The sequence below is a fragment of the Colias philodice genome, chromosome 16 (genome assembly GCF_061535455.1).
Source record: "Colias philodice isolate Cphi_HAF_F1 chromosome 16, ilColPhil1 Martin Lab GWU primary, whole genome shotgun sequence".
NCBI lineage: Eukaryota > Metazoa > Arthropoda > Insecta > Lepidoptera > Pieridae > Colias > Colias philodice.
In genome coordinates this window covers 2,034,612-2,056,028 of record NC_143101.1, presented here as the reverse complement: position 1 = coordinate 2,056,028, position 21,417 = coordinate 2,034,612, and the positions used below count along the sequence as shown (strand labels likewise).

At 32.8% G+C, this 21,417-nt stretch overlaps 1 protein-coding gene across 2 annotated transcripts in view; it reads right to left on the bottom strand.

Annotated features, from left to right (window-relative positions):
* Positions 1–506: 506 nt before the first annotated feature.
* The window catches only part of LOC149481450 (phospholipid phosphatase 2-like), a 78,619-nt gene continuing 57,708 nt past the window's right edge, over positions 507–21,417 (bottom strand). For both annotated transcript variants that reach the window (XM_089705028.1, XM_089705029.1), the window contains exons 3-7: positions 8,507–8,661; positions 6,256–6,476; positions 5,682–5,808; positions 4,466–4,648; positions 507–3,002 (exon numbers count right to left, since the gene is read on the bottom strand). In XM_089705028.1, the coding sequence (XP_089561154.1) occupies positions 2,871–3,002; positions 4,466–4,648; positions 5,682–5,808; positions 6,256–6,476; positions 8,507–8,661 (818 nt within the window). In that variant the 3' untranslated portion in view covers positions 507–2,870. The remainder of the gene's footprint in view (positions 3,003–4,465; positions 4,649–5,681; positions 5,809–6,255; positions 6,477–8,506; positions 8,662–21,417) is intronic.

The window sequence follows — 21,417 nt, the reverse complement described above, 5'->3', positions numbered from 1 at the left end:
TGTATTACAATAGAAAGGAACATATTTAATGTTATACTTATTTAGACTACAGGATGCGTAGTTTTTTGCTCGACAGGCAGAAGTGATAGGTTCCGTTGTATGCATATTTAAAGCTAAAAATTAACATTTTTATAGACAGCTCATAGACAACTTGACATCGTTTTCCTGTGTCAAGTATTACACTCTTACAAAGCTCTCACATTTAAAATTATTGATGACCAATTTTGCAACATTTTAAATGTTCATGTAGCAATTTAAATTTTAAAACCGGTAAACGGATAGCTTCGAAATATAGCACAGATGACTATAAAAGTCTGTACTTACTACTTACTATAATTATTAAATGCTTAATAAACATCAATTATTACATGTAATAAACTAAAGTTAGGCATCATTAATACACAAAGGACTTAATGCTTAACACAATCTCTTCCAGACAACTATCAGATTGAAGATAAATATTATCATGTTATTATATTCTAGGCCAGGGTAATAAAAACACAATAAAAAATTTAACTCTTTATTTATATCTAATGCTACACTAATATTTACAAAACACACGTAAATGCAGAGGAATGTATGAAAAAGAAATTTCTAGATTGCACATTTACACACACATACACAAAACTACACAATGGCGATACACAATTAATTTGCATTGTTCTTATGAAAAAATAAATGTACTTTATAACGAAAATAAATAGATTATTGACATACATAATCCAATATAAAGGTAAGTTACCTACTAAGTTATACAATGTTAGTCTTTGAAATAATATTTTGTACTGAAAAGGCGCCTTTGATGAAATTATCTTTCTTTCTGATTATTAGAACGTTATTTTCATATACGTTAAACATAATAAAATACATATGATTTCTTTTAAAATAAAGATAATTTATGAATATGTTCTATTAACAGACTGTCATGGTGGCATTGTCATAATTAAAATGAAATCAATATAAAGAACAAAAACATACAATAAAGTGAACAATAATAAATGATATTTAACAAAATATGTAAGTAGATACATGTCAATAGATTTACAGAATTATTTATACAAAATAAGAAGAAAACTATTGTCATTTACGCGTCATATTTTTTTCAATCAAACCTATAGACACTATTCAAAATAGCACTCAAAAGAGCATTTGTTCACCGCAATCTATTTTATTAACAGAAAATAGGTGGGTAACAGAAGATTGTCCTTAAATAAATATAAATAGACTAAATCTACTTACGACTAGACAGGTACTACATAGTAAATACTTTCATTGGTTATATTATTACGTGATTCTATTTTCGACAATGCAATTTCAAATGAAATTACAAAATAATCGAACTTTACCGGCCAGTAATAACAAATGTCAAAATAGAAAAAAAAGTTAGCATTCACTAAGCCAATCAGCGAGCGGTATTCTTTCCCGCGCTTTTAGCTGTCATTTTATAACATTGTGTTGACAGGAACACTAGTTTCCCGCCTTTCGAGTATACAGTTCAATTATATTCGTTCAATAATTCTGCCGGTTAACGACTTAAAATTGATTTTAATATTAAACTATTCACATTGTAATTCACATCTGAATCTCTGAATCTTTTTTGAAACGGTTATTTCATAAGTAATAAGGCTAGCATAGCAGGGCGCAGTCGATATTTATTTTAAGTAGCCTAACAATTTGTCAGTTTCCAAATCTGAAAATTGGCAGTAACATACCTACGTCCTTATGAATAAATTATAATATTATGTTTTTAATTAGTCACTGGTTGATAACAATAGAATCAAGACAGAACTATTTTTTAATAATTTGTAGGTTATTCCGACTTTTGGAAAAACGTTAAAAATAAAGTTTTTTTGTAACAAAACTCGCTTTTCTCTCGCTTACATGCACAAGGCGGAAATATTTCTATACTTCGTATTTGAAGTCGGTATAAAATAACAATCGACCGTTTTCTATAGGTACTTATCTAAGCTAATGCTACAGATAATAGACTCTAAAAATCACATTGCATGAGGTTTTAAAAAATCTGCTTTTAATATACAAAAGATTAAAGTATAAAATTAATGTATTTGAAATTAAAGCAAATCTATTAAATTAAAGGGATTACTGCGTATTACACATCAAATAAATAACAAAGGTAACTAAACTTTAAACATATTTCGATGAACGGATTTTAAAACTAGATTTGTATCAATTTCTACATTAATTCGATGTAAACCAATTTATACAATCCAATTTATTTACAAATTACTCTACGCTTTAATTGCCAATCGTCAACGAATTTTTAAATAATAATTGTGGATCCACACGACACGGTTTGACGTTTAATTTGCATGAACGTTTGCAGTCAACTAAAGTGATTAATATTATTATTAACTTGGAAAACTCTCATTTTTTATTTGGTTGTCTATGCCATGTCTATGCGAAAGTTTTGCGATATTTGGAAATTATTTGACACAATCTCTTAGCAATCTTAAAACAACTATAATCATAGAACATAATCGTACGCAAAAAAACTACATAACCAACATAGTCCCAGAAACTTATACACAAAAAAGACGGGTTGCACTCCGGGAGTGCCGGCAGAAGTGAAAACTTGATTATTAACGTTGAGCATGTTTGATATTTTGGAATGGTATCCGTCTTACGCTTTTTCGATCAGGTCACGTGTCCTGACGCGAGTTTAAGATTTTATACCCATTACAGAAAAAGTGCTCAACGCCGCTAAAGAAGTCTTCACTTCAAAAACATATAATTTTCTATTCTTTCAATTCTCAAACCATGTACCTACACAACATTTTGCTATTCATTAAACATTTCAGGCATGTACAAACGTTCATGCAAACTGCGCAAACTACACAAGTCTACACGGGCTACGGGACCACGACTCTTGCCTCGTGGGCGAGGAGCCGTCGGACAGATTGGTGGTTGTTACCGTCGCTGCTGGAGATATCACTCGTGCTGACTACGGAGGGCTGGCTGAAGTTCTTGCAGAGGACTAGTACCTGGAAAATAATACAATTTATGAATGAATTCACCTTTCTGTCTACTAATACCGGGAAAGAAAAGTAAAATACCTACAATTTATGAATAAATCCAGCTTTCTGTCTAGCTTTGCCAATATGGTAAAGGAAATTAATAAATTATTGTAGTGATGAGATGAGACACGGCACTAAAAATGCTCTCTAGGCTCCTAACTATCTCAAAATGCATTAATTATAAAATTGCTACGTTGCAACGGTAAAGAAAGACAAATAAACTTTCGCTTTTTTGCTCTCGAATGAGTTATGAATGAACCTGAAAATATTGTTTTTACGTGGTCTGAAATACTTCGCAATTTAATAAATGAGCCCTTAATTTTATTTTATTTTATTTTTATTATTAATTTTATTTTATTTTATTTTAATTGTCTTGTTGTTTAATGTTTTAAATAATAAATGCTACAAGGCGCATGATGTACTCATACCATTAATTATTACCACTAAATATAGTCGTTGCCTTTTCAAATAGACATTTGCATAGTTTCATAAATAAATTTCGGTTTCGATTACGATTTACCTATTTTAAACCCTTTTTTATTGACTAGATCAATATATTACAACAAATAATACTTGCCGTTCACTACTTACAACAAGAGGAGCGACTTTCATACTAAATCTGTCTAGGTTATATAAATAGAAAGTTAATTTGATAATATATTTGATTATTATAGTCATTTTGAAGTCATAAACTATACGTGAGTTGAAAGCTTCTTGTGATAAAGTGGTGTGGAATTGCACTTGACATGAACAAACAGACAAGTGTAATTTTAATCAAAATAATTGTTGGAAGTATACGGTTTTTTTTCTTTTTATTTGAGTGGAAAATGAATGATACTTTTTTTTAGAGAATCTAATATTTTAAAAGCACAGGAAATAAAAAAAGAACGGGACCATGTTATGTAATGAATTTCTGACTGTATGCTTTAATTACGTTTTTACGAACTTCTAATAATATGATTTATTTTTATATCTACCTATTCATTTAAAACTAGGCCAATATTTATTTAAGACTGATGAAATGAAAATTAATCTTCGAGACTAAAAAGGCAATGTATTGTTGTAATACACATTTTACATTTACAATAAATATTATTAAGCTGAAGAGTTTGTTTGTTTGTTTGAACGCGCTAATCTCAGGAACAACTGGTCCGATTTGAAAAATTATTTCGCTGTTAGATAGCCCATTCATCGAGGAAGGCTATAGGCCATCTCATATATCAGCTAAGATCAACAGCACAGCTAGTTTACAATAAAAAAACTAACCTATTAAGGATCTATCGAGTACAATTTGGAGGTCTTCAAGAGGAGAGTGAACAGATACATTTTAGGGAAGCGCGCTCCATCTTAGGCCACATCTCAGCTTACCATCAGGCGAGATTGTAGCCAAGCGCTCCCCTATTGTACAAAAAAAAATATCTAATACTCACAGTATACACCAAGCTGGCCAACCCCATGATACCCCCAGCGAGCACATCCCACCAGTGGTGCCGGTGGTCCGTGACCCGGGTCAGCGGGCACACCACCGCGTAGATGATGCAGAGGATCTGCACCAGCGGCACGATCAGGACCGACCGGTTGTGCCAACTGAACGCGCGGCGTTGGAGGTACCACTACAAGGAAAGATATCATTTAAGAGACATTATAACCGTTTTATTAAAAAAAAGACGGGTTGCACTCAGGGAGTGCCGGCAGAAGTGAAAACTTGATTATTAACGTTGAGCATGTTTGATATTTTGGAATGGTATCCGTCTTACGCTTTTTCGATCAGGTCACGTGTCCTGACGCGAGTTTAAGATTTTATACCCATTACAGAAAAAGTGCTCAACGCCGCTAAAGAAGTTTTCACTTCAATAGAAAAAAAATGTCTCTGTCCGTCAGGACAAACAGAGCGATTCGATCAGCAATTTTTGCAAGAAAGAATAAAAGACATCAATTCTTACAAACTTCAACGTTTTTAATATTCGTAGGATAGGATTTGATTATGAGTTTTGAAATTTGTATCTAAGTATACCGATACAATTTAATAGAACTACTTACAAATACATACGGAATGCTTAGAGAAAAGCTTAAAACTCTTGAACAAGCATCAACATTCAACAATACACATAGCTAATTGCATAACAATTGTTAAAAAGGGAACTGCACTTCAATCAGTACATTTAATAGCTTCCATTGGGATCCCAATTATATCCACTGACATCCTTCTTCACGTAATTGTAGGACATTAAAATGGGGAGGCAAGTGGAGTATGTAATTAATAATTACAGTTAATGCTCCAACTAATGGTATATCTTTATTTAAGAAATAATAGTACCGTGTCTGCATTAGACTTTAACATTTTTATTGGCCAATTATTGAACTGTCACGATCTCTCTACTTTATGTCTTTAATTTAACCATTTTTTATTAAGAATAGATGATGATTTGAATATTTTCAGTCTTTTTTTATGTCAGAGCAAGTGGTCACCACTTCCCATAAACGCTTATAACTCTGGTAGCCTTTTTATATATTATGCTCTTTACTTAAAGACACCAGTACCCTAGTCTGCAGAGTAGTTTTATTAAGTTCTTCCCGGAGTTTACAAAACCTTTGTAAATGCAAATTCTAATATAATGCTAAAGGTACATAAATAAATAAACTTACCGCCAAAAACAATCCACAGTACACAGCAAGCGAGGTATGGGCGGAGGGAAAGCTCCTGCTGGCGTCAATCTGGAGGTACCGGGAGTACCGCGTCGAGGTGCATGTGTAGCTCGCTACGTACTCTGAACTATGGGAAAAAAGGTAAGGTCAGTTGATAAAAATTATTGAAAAATGTTATGAAATAATAATTTTTCTTTTTATGTTTCAGAAAGAAGGGAAAATTATTTTTAAACAATTTAAAACTTATCATCGGAAAGCTTGAAATCTCTGCAGGTGAAGCAAGACAGCTGTTTGGATATTAAAAAATTCGCTGCCATCTAAATTGTTCGAAACTCAGTTATTGATCTAGTTTATTGAATTCAAAGTTAATTACTGGTAAAATTCGGTATTTGTATTACATAACTTGGTTCATTGCATTACAAACAATTGCACTTGTCTTTTATGCGTCTACAGTTTATATACAGAAAATCTGATCAATCGATTGAAATTCAGGAATAAAAGATTAGGTATTCGTTAAACACTCTCCTACTCGTATCAGAAAGCAGCCATTTTAGTCTATCATCTAATTACTTACTCATTGCAAGTCCTAGCCTTATCCGGCTCGCATAAATCGAAGAACGTCGGCCGCGGCGACCCCACCACGCACTTGACGACCTCCATGACAGTCAAGTTGACCACCGCGCCGTATATGTAGTCCCGGTATATGAGCCCAGCGGTGCCAACACTAGCGGATAGCTTGTTCTTCTTTATCGTGTATTCGTCGTCCCTGTGGAGGGCTGCTTCTACTGCCCATATCTTGAAAGATAGGAGAGGGTTCTTGTTAAACTCTTGTTAAGTTAGTCTTGCAAAGGATGCCGGAAGATAGCAGTTTTAGAAATGGAAGAATTATGACCAAATTATTATGAGGATTAGAAGCGTAAAACTGTTGCTGATTATGTGTTATTAACTATAGTTAGCTTGTTCCCTGGTTATTATAATCGCTTGGTTCGTTCATGCTTTCTATTCAATATATTTAAAAAGATAAGCTCTGCCGGAATATAGAGGTATCGGTGCCGAATGATTTGACTGTTGGACGTTTAAACGTTTTGCAAATTTCTGAAATAAAGTTGGGTCCTCTACACTTAGTCTAACTACTCAGTTAAAATATTGATAAACGTATCTTTTCTCTTCTAGAAAAGTTCTACATCTTAATAAAACTTCATAAATTACAAATCTTTGTCTTCATCATAGTGTGATATAACTAAGGTACCGTGAAATATAATACCCTTCGTGGTTTTCTGTGGCTTCGTATGATTACTAATTAGTTAAGCTGACCCCGAGCTAATGAGATTTTCAGTGAACAGAAGATTAATAATACTAATTATGTACTTTAATCATAACACACCGGTTCACACAGCTTTGTCAGAATAGAATATCTATATAGGTATTGGAAGCAAATAGTAATTGTTAGTACAGTAGTAGCAGTACTGATTTATTCCATTGATATTTGATAGAATATATTTTTAAAGTGAAACTTTTATTACATCGTCTCAAACTTTTTGGTCTGTGTAGCGCATGTCGCGTGACGGTCGGCTGCCGAGTAGGTATAAGCAGTGTTCGGAACGGTACGATAATAATTATCGTACCGTTAATTTTGTGCCAAAGTTCCACTTTTACCGTGGTTTCATAAAACCACACAACATTTTTTTATAAACGTTTGGGAATGTTTTAAATCTTTATTTATGTCACACATTCTCTACTGCTGGAACGATTTTCTATAGTCTATACTAATGTTATAAAGAGGAAAGGTTTGTAATTATGTATGTATGGTTTTCACGCATAATCTACTGGACCGATTTCAAAAATTCTTTCATGATTAGAAAGCTGCATCTTCACTGAGCAATATAGGCTATAAAACATGTAGGTACCACGGGCGAAGCCGGGGCGGACCGCTAGTTATTATTAATTAGGTACCTATTCTTAGGATTTTAATTCTTTGGAATGGTGTAGATTCACAATTTGATATGTAAAAAAGACAGGATAACGACTGTCAGGTCATTAAAAAAACTAGATCAAGTCAAGGATTAACAGTTATATCACACTACTTCCTAATGGATATCTGCTATCATAATTCAAATAATATATAACGTCCAAAATACAGTTATTACGAGACAAATGCAACCAGTGATTAAGCAGTAGGTCACTGCACTGTAATTAAGATAACCACATTTTTGTTTTTATTTATTGTTTTAGAACCGTTTAAATATAGATCTTTTAATGTGTTTTGTTTTATTTGTATCATGATTTACTAGTAACCTGTCCCGGCTTCGCCTCAGTAATTTTATTTGGGGAAAGTATTATCATACATAATATTATAAAAGACCCGCGTTTCATATTAGTTCTTTCAGGTTTAAACATTATAAATGCAAGCCTGTATTTTAAGCTTTTTTGACAACTTTTTTGAAGTGAAACTTCTTTATCGGGGTTGGAAAAAATTGAGTGTAACATTTTTTCGTTACGCGTGACATTTTTCCGTTACGCGCCATCTTTTTCTTATTCCTACCATGCGTGATTCGACGTATTTCTGTAAAGTTGCATATAGTCAATTATTTTTTGAAAAATAAGGTCGTAAAGAAGTTTCACTTCTTACGTGTGTACACTAGTACCTACCCGCACACATTTTTATTTTTATTTATTTCACAAAATTAAATGAAAAATGGTCACGTAGACGAACATAGAGGTTTTCCAAAATTACAAAAAAAGTAGAAGTAAAAAATTCGTCCCTAGATTTTTCAAAATCTAACAACTTATTTTTAATTAATCCTTATTTTTAGGCAAATACTCACAATAATAAAAGGCACAATGACAGTGACAGCTGCGACGAGCGAGATGGAGATAGTGTCGCCCGTGTGCGGGAACGAGAGGTCCGGGTCGTTGCATCGGAAGCCGCTCTGCCTGCTCGGGAGTGCCCCCACTTCTAGCAGTATGCATACTGCTGCGACTGTGGACAACAAAATAATAATTAAAATATTTTTGCACGCCTCATAAGCGAAGCGTTGAGGTGGGTACTACTGTCACTTCGCGCAAAACATCTGATTTTTCAAACTTAAAATGTCTTTATGTATCATACATTGCACTTGTAAGATAATACATACACACACATATTAAGAAAAAACACTATTTTTAACATTCATGATATTTTTGATGTCATTTTTGTTATTTAAACTAGTTAAAAAACAGTTTAAAAAAGTTCTGTCTTGGACGTCCGTGTGTCTGTATGTGCGGAGGATTTTCTTGTTAACACGATAGCGACCGAAATACTTTACTAATCGAGTCTTTTTTTTTCTCTTACGCTTGAGTATGCTCAGGAATAGAACCCTTTCATTTTTCAGGGTCTGATTCGATGTGGTTTAATTGTTATTAAATAAACAAAAATAATAATTAATAAATAATTATTAAAAAAAAATTATGAGGCGTGCACTTTTGGATTTTCCAAACTATTTAATATTAATTTTGAGACTTAGTCCTACTAATATTATAAATGCGAAAGTTTGTGAGGATGTGTCTGTGTTTGTTACTCTTTCACGCAAATTCTACTGAACCGATTACAATGAAATTTAGCACACATATAGAGAGTAACTTAGATTAACACATAGGATAGTTTTTATCCCGGAAATCCCACGGGAACGGGAATTATGCGGGTTTTCCTTTGAAAACGCGGGCGAAGCCGCGGGCGGAAATCTAGTTATTTCAATAAAAAAAATCCTCCGCCAAGATATGCCTCAGAAATATACATATATTCTTCGACTTTTTCTCAAATATTTATAACTAATATTGATCCCGGCTCCTTTTTATTTCTTACATGTTAAATAAGCTTTCTAAAAACTACTAGAAAACTCTAACTGAAAATCCATTATTTCTGTCTAGGCGCAAGGGGAACTGTTGAAATATATTATAGTTATTTTTTAAAAATTGCCTTAGTTTGAATGATGTACAGAATAATACGACATTCGAAATATTTTGCTTTCAATTAAAATTATTTTCCATATTATCATCATACATATTTATAAATCGCATTCTAACAAGAAACATTTGAGAACCTCCCTCACTCTCGTAAAGTTTTAAATTACTCATTCAAACTTCATCAGAAGCTGTTAAAAACACTGAAAACAATATACAATTGATTAGCATTAATACTATAAGCGTGCGCAGGCGCAGAATCGATTTCACGGCGAGTTAAAGTCGAACCTGTCAATACGTCTGACATTTATGACATGCTATCAATCATTTTGACGTCATCTAAAGAATTTTTATTATTTTTAAACAAATTACGCTCTTTGGTATTTTTGAAATGTGATGATTTTATTGTATTTTATGAGAATCTATATCTATACTTAATAATAAAGCTGAAGAGTTTGCTTGTTTGTTTGAATGCGCTAATCTCAGGAACTGCTAGTCCAATTTGAAAAATTCTTTCAGTGAGATAGCCCATTTATCGAGGAAGGCTATAATTATATCATCACGCTAAGGCCTAAGACCAACAGGAGCGGAGCACTGCGGGTGAAACCACGGAGCACAGCTAGTCTGTAATATATTACTGTAAGTACTTATAAATTCTTCTGCGTGAATACTCGAATAATGTTAAGCCTTTTTAAGTAGATAAGATACTATTAAACTACGTCTTATAAACACGCGCTTTCGTGATAATCAACTAGACTGCGGCTTCGCTAGAATGCAATATCTATCTATCTATCAAAATTGGTTCCGCCGTTTTGGTGTGAAAACGCAATTCTCAGAAAAACATACAAACGTTTTATAAAGGTATGCTTTAAAGTTTTTTCCTTCTGTTTCCAACCTTTTTCTATTTTAATTCATTAGAAATAAATTTAGCAAAATATTTAAGGTCAAGCAATTAGAGTTTAAATTATTTCGCGTTTAATTTATACAATTAATATGCTATGAAAGGAGTGTTAATTGTAGAAATGTAGGTTAAGTATTTCTTGAAAAGAAAATGCTTGGAGAAATTTATATTGAAAAGGTTTCCCTTTAGCAGCAAAACACCAAAGAATTATTTAATGCTTTTCTATGCTGTAAACTAGATCTTTTAATCGACCTTTGAACTTTCTTTTGACCGACCTAAAATCTATGAGACTATTACCAATTAAATTATGAATAAGCCTTTTTACAAAATAACCTAATATAGAGAAGAAACTACGAACTTCTAAAAAAAATGGACACTATATTTTACAGCACACTCAGAAACTTCTAACCTACAACTGATTTTTGAATTGTCTAAACAAAATAATTAAATTGTTATGCATGTACATTTATCACGAGACAGGATATAGGATAGTTTTTATCCCGGAAATTTCACGGAAACGGTAACATTTAAAATTCTGGCAATATTATATACTAGCGGTCCCCCCCGGCTTCGCCCGTGGTACATATTTCGCAATAAAAGATAGCCTATGTTCTTTCTGAGGGTCTAAAGATTATCTGTGCCAAATTTCATCAAAATCGGTCCAGTAGTTTATGAGCCTATTCATTAAAATCAAACAAACAAAGTTTTCCTCTTTATAATATTAGTGTAGATTAATTGTATCATGATTTACTAGCAACCTGTCCCGGGTTCGCCTCAGTAATTTTATTTGGGGAAAGTATCTTAAGATCAATAATAATAAAAAAGACTCATCACTACATAGTATCTACTTTGACGCGGGTGAAGCCGCGGGCGGAAAGCTATAAGTAATTATTGGTGGTATTAAATAAATAAATAAATAAATATTATAGGACATTATTACACAAATCAACCTAGTCCCACAGTAAGCTCAATTAAGGCTTGTGTTGTGGGTACTAGGCGACGATAAATATAATATTTAATAAATACATATATAGATAATAACACCCAGACCCAAGAACAAATAATTGAGTTCATCACACAAATATTTGCCCTGACCGGGGATCGAACCCGGGACCGTCGGCTCAGTAGGCAGTTACTTTACCACTGCGCCAACCGCGTCGTGTATCAAACAGGTGTAGCCCGGAATAAAAATAAAAACTAATCAATATTCTACCCATAGTCACAAATTATGCATGTACTACATACATTATGCAACATTATAATTATTAATAGCTGACGCAATTAATCTATACATTTCCTTAATTAAAATGCATGTGGGCTATAAATCTGGCAATACCTACCAATTTCGTATCTATTTAATTAATGTAAAACGTATTAGTCTTAATTAAAAGTTTTTAACTTTAGACCTTATGGCAAAAGCGATCTTTTATAGACAATAATGTCAGGAAAAAACGTGGGAAAAAACATAAAATATTACAGAAATGGTCACAAATAGCACTAATAGGATATGATTAAAATATTATGGAGCCTTAAAAGATGATTTAATATCTACATTCACACAACAACCAAAACTAGAACCTACAACATCATTTTGAGCGTCAAAAGACGGGATATTATAGTCATGATCTCTAAAGTTCAAGTAAAATAGTTAATTTTAATGGAACTTCTGCGATATTTTTTTATAAATTATTTATATCTATACTTAATATTATAAAGCTGAAGAGTTTGTTTGTTTGTTTGAACGCGCTAATCTCAGGAACTACTGGTCCGATTTAAAAAAACTCTTTCGGTGTTAGATAGCTCATCGAGGAAGGTTATAGGCTATATATCATCATAATATGATCATCATGCTAAGACCAACAGGAGTGGAGCCACGGGGGTGAAACCGCGCGGAGCAGCTATTAGAACATAATTTTAAGCGCCTTTCTTCTAACATGAAGTCGTTATTCATATCAATTCCTTTAAAAGATTGTAAAATATAGTTTAATTATAGGAAACGATAAATTTTGGTATTTATATAACTCAGTGCTCAAATTAACTATTTATCGAGTGGAAATTATTGATATCTAGCTATTAAAACTCTATTTTTCTCTTTCTTTTGTTTTGATTTGTGTGAAATGATATTAAACTGAATTTTTGATTAAAGAATGGTGCATTTACATTGGTTAATTATTATTATTAATGTTTGTTATTTCTTGTTTTCTTTTATAAGTACATTAACTAGCCGTCGGCCCGCGGCTTCGCCCGCTTTGTCGAAAACCTTATTAACCTACTTACTTATAATACCTTTCACAGGTGTTGCTCTATCTATTAAAAACAACCGCATCAAAATCCGTTACGTAGTTTTAAAGATTTGAGCTTACATAGGAACATAAGACAACAGAGAAAGCGACTATGTTTTATACTATGTAGCGATGATACTTAACCCGGTCAAGAATCTTCTTTTAACTCATAGTTAAAATTTATTGTAATGACTGACAATTCTATTATTTTATCTATTTTATCTATTTTCTAAATAATGCAACTGTGGGGCAAGCCACAAATGGAGAGAAAGCATAGACAAAAAACGCGTGGGTGTCATGTGGCTTGCTTATTAGCTATGTATGATAATAATATGATAGTAGATATCTATGGTTTTTTAAATGAAAGTAGAAGTTATTGAAACGATAGTGAAATGTCTTTTATTGGCTTTGATGTAGTTTTGAATAAGTTATTTTTCAGATAAGGTTCAAGGTTACCTGCGTAACTAATTAGTATCTAATCGGTGGCAACACATTGAAACTTGAAAATAACAGTAACCTATACTTAATATTATAAAGCTGGAGAGTTTGTTTGTTTGAACGATCTAATCTCAGGAACTACAGGTCCGATTTGAAAAATTATTTCGGTGTTAGATAGCCCATTTATCGAGGAAGGCTATAGGCTATAATATATCATCACGGTAAGACCAACAGGAGCGGAGCAATACGGGTGAAACCGCGGAGCACAGCTAGTGTAATTATAATTTGCATATAACAACCTACATCTGTGATTAAATATCTCTATGTCTCAGTTCTATTTCTTTCGTAATTAAAATACTACATAAGCATTAGTAGTAACTACTAAAATGTCATATTTCTAAATATTCCCCGCTATTACTCAAGATAAACAGTTTTAATCAATTAGAAGAGCCAGTAATAATTTAAACTTTACTATACTGACCTGCATAAAAGTTATGGAGCGGATATGACGTGTCTTCGAGAATTTTAATTGCATTTAAGAGCGTAGGATTTTGATCTTTTAAGAATTTTTCTTAATGAAGATGCTGTAGGTTAATGAATATTCTTATGTTTGAGATAGTTTATCATAATGTTTTAATTTATATTTGAAATAGAATCTTTCTACTTTTGTGCAGTATTGATTGTGTTTGAAATTAAAACTTTATTCACTTATTTTGTAGATGTGAATTGTTTGGAAATACTAGGTCAAACCCGCGGGTTTTGCTTGCATTGTAGTGGGATGAATAGAAGCTAATATTCTTGGGCAGACTGTAATCTATCTTTGTGCTAGATATTCGATTGCCATGTAAGAGTGAAATAATAATTTAAAAAGTAAGTTACGAATTACGATATTGTGATTTAACAGAAGGTAATAAAATATTTAATGGTCCAGAAAATTTTATTAATTGTTACATGATTTCTCAGTGAGATGCATTTTTGTTAGTCTGAATGAAGATGAATCATTCTATAGGGAATTTTTATAGCATTCTTATCTTCGAAATGCAATAACTTCGACATAAAATTGGAATAGTAAGTTGGTGATTAATATGTGAGTAACTGTAGTATTGCCAAAATTTTGGAGAGAAATGCAAGGAATCTTTTAATCTGTTTTAATAGCACATTTTTAAGGGTCTCTGCTCTGCGTCATACTCATGAATAACGTATGAACATTTTGAATACTAATCAGATTGCAACAATATCTTCCTCCCTATTTCTTTCCAATTCAAAATAACACCTTATTAATGAAAGTATAGAGAATTCTCTTTACATTTCAAAGCTTATCAATATTTTGGAAAGTGCTCAAGTTCCCACATTATTTTCCCTCTTATTTCTTTCCAATATAAAAGCACGCCTTGAAAATTATCTTAACTTTAGTTACATTAAAATCTAACAGTGTAAATTTTAGAGCTTACGGTAACCTTTTGTTTAGAATTGCAACATGCGGATATAGTAATTACTCAATCTATTGTGTATAAAACAATAGTTAAGATTTAGATATAGTTTCGCAACTTTTGTATTGAATTAATCTTAGCTAATAAAGTCCTCTGGGCTTACTTTTTGTCACGACAGTAAAATTTTACAATTAATTCCTGATTAATTTTTTGTAGAATTTTAGTAGAAAAGTGCACTGCCTATTACATCAATCTTATATTGCGATGGGACAGAAGACCGTATTGCTTGTTGGAATTTGGAATCGTACGCCTACCCGTTCAGTAGGTACCTATTTTTATTGAATTTTTAATTCCAATCTTTGTTCGGCCTGAATTGGCACTGTATCACTAACAACAGTCCATTGCACTTAATATGAATATCGATACAAAATAATTCATGTTTTGGTATTAACTTTTGAATAAGAATAAAAACTCGTTGTGATCTCTCCTTCTTCTTGACATTACCTCTTAGATCATAAATAACCCAAACCATTAATTTTCCATACCCAAAAGACACGGACCCTTTGTTCAATAACTAGCGAATTTGCGCTAATTCGTGTTTTGAGGTCTGTCCATCCGTCCTGCTAGTCGCTATGTAGGGCAGTTGCAATTGTTGCAACTGCAGTGCGAAATATACGGATGGATAATGTGATTGTAATCGTGTGTTTTGTTTGGTTTTAGTGTATTGTTTTATGTAAGCAGAGCGAATATTGTGCGAAAATGATAAGTGATCAGTTGATGAATATTGCAATAATGCATTCTTTATTTTCAATTCTGCTTCGTCTAATCTGTTTCAGATAATTTAAATAAGATTTTTTTCAGCGTAGGAACATTAGTTTTCTGTTAATATTTCGATATTATTATACTGAACCTTTTTCTGTGGTTTCGACTATCTTCCAACAATTTGTGCGTATAAAGCTGTATTTAAACTATTACAACTAAAACATCAACACGACAACATGGGTGTTCTTAATTCTAAAGCATCCATATTTTAATTATTTTACACAGATGCATTATTGCAAAAGTACCGTACATTAGCCATAGAATATGTGTTCAACAACAAATATCACATAACTGTGAGAACCATAAACGATTAGACGGAACGGAAATGTCACTTTGTTCAGTAAAACGGCAACCGAGCGTCAAAGAAACCCGTATTTGATTTGAGATAAAACGTTTAAACACTTATTTGATTTCGAATTTCCTGCAACACCTTAGACAAAAATGGGATTATCTGAAGATTTCCAGGTATTTATCTCTATTGCGTGAAGGTTATTTTATGTTTAAGGGATTTTTGTGGTACTTGGAATTACTTTGTGTCATGTCCCGTTCCAAGTAGGTATTCAGAGATTAGTTTTGCATGGTGGTCAAAATTCTCTCATATGCGAATTATTGTTTGTTATTTACTTACATTAGTTATTTTATGGTACTTATAATCTACGGAATCAGAAATGCATTGATAATAAATTCCAAAAAGTATATTAAATTAATTTAATTTTGTTACAAAGGCGCGTTCGCGCTCCTATTTCTCCCCGTATATTTCCGATAAAGTGAAACGATTAGGCGTATAATAGTCCGTTTTCTTATGGGCATGCTTGTATGGAAAGGTATACATTTTTGAGTAAAGCAATGAAATTTGGTTCGAATATTATACTCGTCCACCTAAGCCAAAATCGCCTGGTAGCCAGTGTCTACTCCCCGGCAGAAGGGAGGGAGGGGGGGTTATAGAACAGAGCGCCCGGCGCTCGGAAAAAAAATTCTGGCGGATTCATTTGGCCCTTTGAGTCGAGTTTGGTGTCGTTATCAGGTAACTAGATGATGCCCGATTCATTCCCCATACCAGTTTTTTAGGGTTCCGTAGCAAAATATTTCACAATCTTTAAAATAATAAACTTTTGGCAGTGGCAAAATCCAAACAAACCAGAATATTTTTATATTTTTGTATGAAACTTGGTTTATAAAAAAATACTGTATGAAAGGCCATTTCATGCAAATTATAAAAACATTAACATGTTACATATATCTTACCATTTTCAATGTGAAATAAATTATAGAAAGTACAGGAACGTTCGTCAGCGCAGCGTAGGGGACGGCTAATAGACCCGAAAAATAATAGCTAGAGAGCTAGCGCAAAGCTACCTGTATGTATTTGACCAGACCTAGATTTTTGTGTGTTGATTCCCCTATACCTACTATACATGAGATGAGGAGTCACTAAGCCCAGAGTGGTGGACGGGGCGCGCGCTCAGGTAAGACAGGTGGAAATTTTTGGCGAACTTTGAAACCATTTGACCACGTCTGCCATTTTGATATTTGAAAATAGATTATTATTACTATCGGAAAATAACAATGGCAGACCATTATCACGCGGATAACATTCTGGCAGACACTTATGAAAGTGCTGAAAAAAATACAATTTTGAAAGTATTTGACCAGATCTGCCATTCATATATTTTATTTATTAGGGTCTTAAAAACTTATTTTCGAAACGGCAGACATTTTCATTGCGTACAGACTTCAGTAGACAACAAAAACTAGCTACTACATGGTCAGATCTATGCATACAGTACTATCTCTGTAGCTATTTTTTTCCATATATATCAATATTATTCTCACTCTAGCCTATAGTATTTTTATTTTATATAGTTACTAGCATTCAAATAGTCTAGGTTTTATACCTGAGAGGGCTCTTTTCGGTTCCCACTCTAACGGTTATTGCCAGATGTTTTCAGTACAGATTAGATACTAGCAGATACATCACTTCCATGCAAAAGTGAAAATTACTACGCTATAAATAGCCTAAAAAATCTTAATAATAATAATTACGCTTCACAGCAAGAAGAAATGTACCATATGTACCCGCACAAAGTCGATATTGTATTGCCTACCGTTCGACTCAATGGCTAGGGTTGTAACTACCTTTAATAATTATTACCAAACTAATAAACCGAGTGATGCGAAATAACCATAATTCTTTTAGAGTTTGATAAAATGATCAGGCAGGTATTTTCTTTAATCCTTCTCTGAATTCTCGGTTACTAAATTCTATCGTTGAAATTATTCTTAATCGCGTAAATTTAATAAATATATTGGAAAATCCAAAAGTGCACGCCTCATAATTTTTTTTTAATAAATATTTATTAATTATTATTTTTGTTTATTTAATAACAATTAAACCACATCGAATCAGACCCTGAAAAATGAAAGGGTTCTATTCCTGAGCATACTCAAGCGTAAGAGAAAAAAAAAGATTCGATTAGTAAAGTATTTCGGTCGCTATCGTGTTAACAAGAAAAAGGATCCGCACATACAGACACACGGACGTCCAAGACAGAACTTTTTTAAACTGTTTTTTAACTAGTTTAAATAACAAAAATGACATCAAAAATATCATGAACGTTAAAAATAGTGTTTTTTCTTAATATGTGTGTGTATGTATTATCTTACAAGTGCAATGTATGATACATAAAGACATTTTAAGTTTGAAAAATCAGATGTTTTGCGCGAAGTGACAGTAGTACCCACCTCAACGCTTCGCTTATGAGGCGTGCAATAATCATATGGAAAACACTTTTCATTTGTTTTTTTTACTTTCACGCCCAACTACTATACAATAATTACGTTGTTTCGGTATTTTGACGAGAAAACGCAGGAAACATCCGTCGTATCATTTTAGATAGATTGTATATTTGGTATCTGTAGAATTGAAATCAAAGCTATGTATATGTTGTCTCCATTCTTTTCTTATCGGATTGATGATCCCAATGCGAATGCGTCACTTAAATTTTATAAAAGACAATTAAGAACATCAAAAATAAAGTGATACGTAAATATTTCACAGTGCAATATATTATGTACTTAATTAATAATAATTATATATTTATGAAAAAATAATTACATCAGATTTAGTAATCGCAATTGTTTTGAATGTACATATGAATAAATGATTACATCATAATAGTAATAATCACAATTGTTTTATTTCCCATTTGTTGCAACCCTAGCATATTTTCATGTAGCAGCAGAAGTACCTACACTGGCGTCGCGGCGGCATCGTGCGACATCAAAGGCCTTACTAGGTAAGTTTATAATGATTAATTCTTTAATAATTATTTTTGACTTTACTCATTTCTTTTATTATATAATTTACGTTTTACTTTTACAGAATCCGATTCAATGGATTATGAAGACGAGTCACACAACGCCATACGATAGTGATGATGAATGAACATTTCAATAAATGCATGCGTGTTTTTTTTATCTTGTTTTGTAATTGTTAATTGTTTCTTAAATAAAGAAATAAACTAAATATTTAAATGATGATTTGTTATTTGCAACACAACTTTATATTTGAGATTCTTTACAAATGTATTTAGTTTTGTATCATCAAATTTATAAATTTTATTCCATAGTTTTCAAAATTAAATGTAAATGACCATAAAAACATTAATAAAGTAAATCATTGATGTAAGGTCAGGGAACGTAATACATATATACATCTGACGGCTGACCATATAGAAGCTAAGTCTTGTTGACTGCTGAAGTCTGTAAAGTTTTGTTGTCTGCTGAAGTCTGTACGCAATGAAAATGTCTGCCGTTTCGAAAATAAGTTTTTAAGACCCTAATAAATAAAATATATGAATGGCAGATCTGGTCAAATACTTTCAAAATTGTATTTTTTTCAGCACTTTCATAAGTGTCTGCCAGAATGTTATCCGCGTGATAATGGTCTGCCATTGTTATTTTCCGATAGTAATAATAATCTATTTTCAAATATCAAAATGGCAGACGTGGTCAAATGGTTTCAAAGTTCGCCAAAAATTTCCACCTGTCTTACCTAAGCGCGCGCCCCGTCCACCACTCTGGGCTTAGTGACTCCTCATCTCATGTATAGTAGGTATAGGGGAATCAACACACAAAAATCCAGGTCTGGTCAAATACATACAGGTAGCTTTGCGCTAGCTCTCTAGCTATAAGCAATAACATAAAACAAAAACCAGTCAAGTGCGAGTCTTACTCACACATCGAGTGTTTCGTACTTATTTGTCCTATACCATGTTATCTTGTCTGGTAGGACCTGGTTAACTGATACACACACACTTTCTTCTTTATAATATTAGTGTGATTTTTAATCATCTTTAAATTATAAATGAAGTCAGGTAACATTGTTAAAAATAAAGATATATAATAATAGAACGTTTTTGTATTAATAATAATGACAACCACCACCACAATTACATAATTCGGTACATTTGAGCTGGCGTATAAAACACTTCAATCTGGAATTGCAAGATTTCACGCATCGACATCTTATCAATTCAAAGCTTCTCTTTTCTTTCAAAGCTTTGGAACACACGATATAGTAGTAGTAGCCAAAATAATGTTAAGAACAGTCGACAGATATGGCTAGTACAGAATATCATGTATTCCAAGCTAGAAGGTCTAAAAGAACTATAGGTACACCTGCATTTGAGGTATGGAAGGCATATCCGAATGTCACACGAGGATTTGAAGCACTTTACAGTGACAAATATGCAGACACTGACATTGAAAAGTTTGTGATTACAATGCATGATAGGTAAGGACGGTCACGATATTTTAAGGATACTCTTATCCAGAACTTATATATTTTTTTTTAATTATTATAAGTACATGTTTGTTTTTTACATTGTACCCCGCTGTGACAGTAAATGAGGGTCGCAAACAAATTTTTAACAAAAACGGACAGGCAAATCGAAAATTTGCCTCCCACAGAAGCTGCCCTAAAACAACACACCTTAAGGGCAGTTTTACAGGCTGTATATATGTATTTAGGGACCTAAAAAAATCAAAATATTCCTTGCCCATCTGAAATAAAAAGAAAAGAGAAGCTTTGAATTGATAAGATGTCGATGCGTGAAATCTTGCAATTCCAGATTGAAGTGTTTTATACGCCAGCTCAAATGTACCGAATTATGTAATTGTGGTGGTGGTTGTCATTATTATTAATACAAAAACGTTCTATTATTATATATCTTTATTTTTAACAATGTTACCTGACTTCATTTATAATTTAAAGATGATTAAAAATCACACTAATATTATAAAGAAGAAAGTGTGTGTGTATCAGTTAACCAGGTCCTACCAGACAAGATAACATGGTATAGGACAAATAAGTACGAAACACTCGATGTGTGAGTAAGACTCGCACTTGACTGGTTTTTGTTTTATGTTATTGCTTATTTTTCGGGTCTATTAGCCGTCCCCTACGCTGCGCTGACGAACGTTCCTGTACTTTCTATAATTTATTTCACATTGAAAATGGTAAGATATATGTAACATGTTAATGTTTTTATAATTTGCATGAAATGGCCTTTCATACAGTATTTTTTTATAAACCAAGTTTCATACAAAAATATAAAAATATTCTGGTTTGTTTGGATTTTGCCACTGCCAAAAGTTTATTATTTTAAAGATTGTGAAATATTTTGCTACGGAACCCTAAAAAACTGGTATGGGGAATGAATCGGGCATCATCTAGTTACCTGATAACGACACCAAACTCGACTCAAAGGGCCAAATGAATCCGCCAGAATTTTTTTTCCGAGCGCCGGGCGCTCTGTTCTATAACCCCCCCTCCCTCCCTTCTGCCGGGGAGTAGACACTGGCTACCAGGCGATTTGGGCTTAGGTGGACGAGTACAACATTCGTACCAAATGGCAATGCTT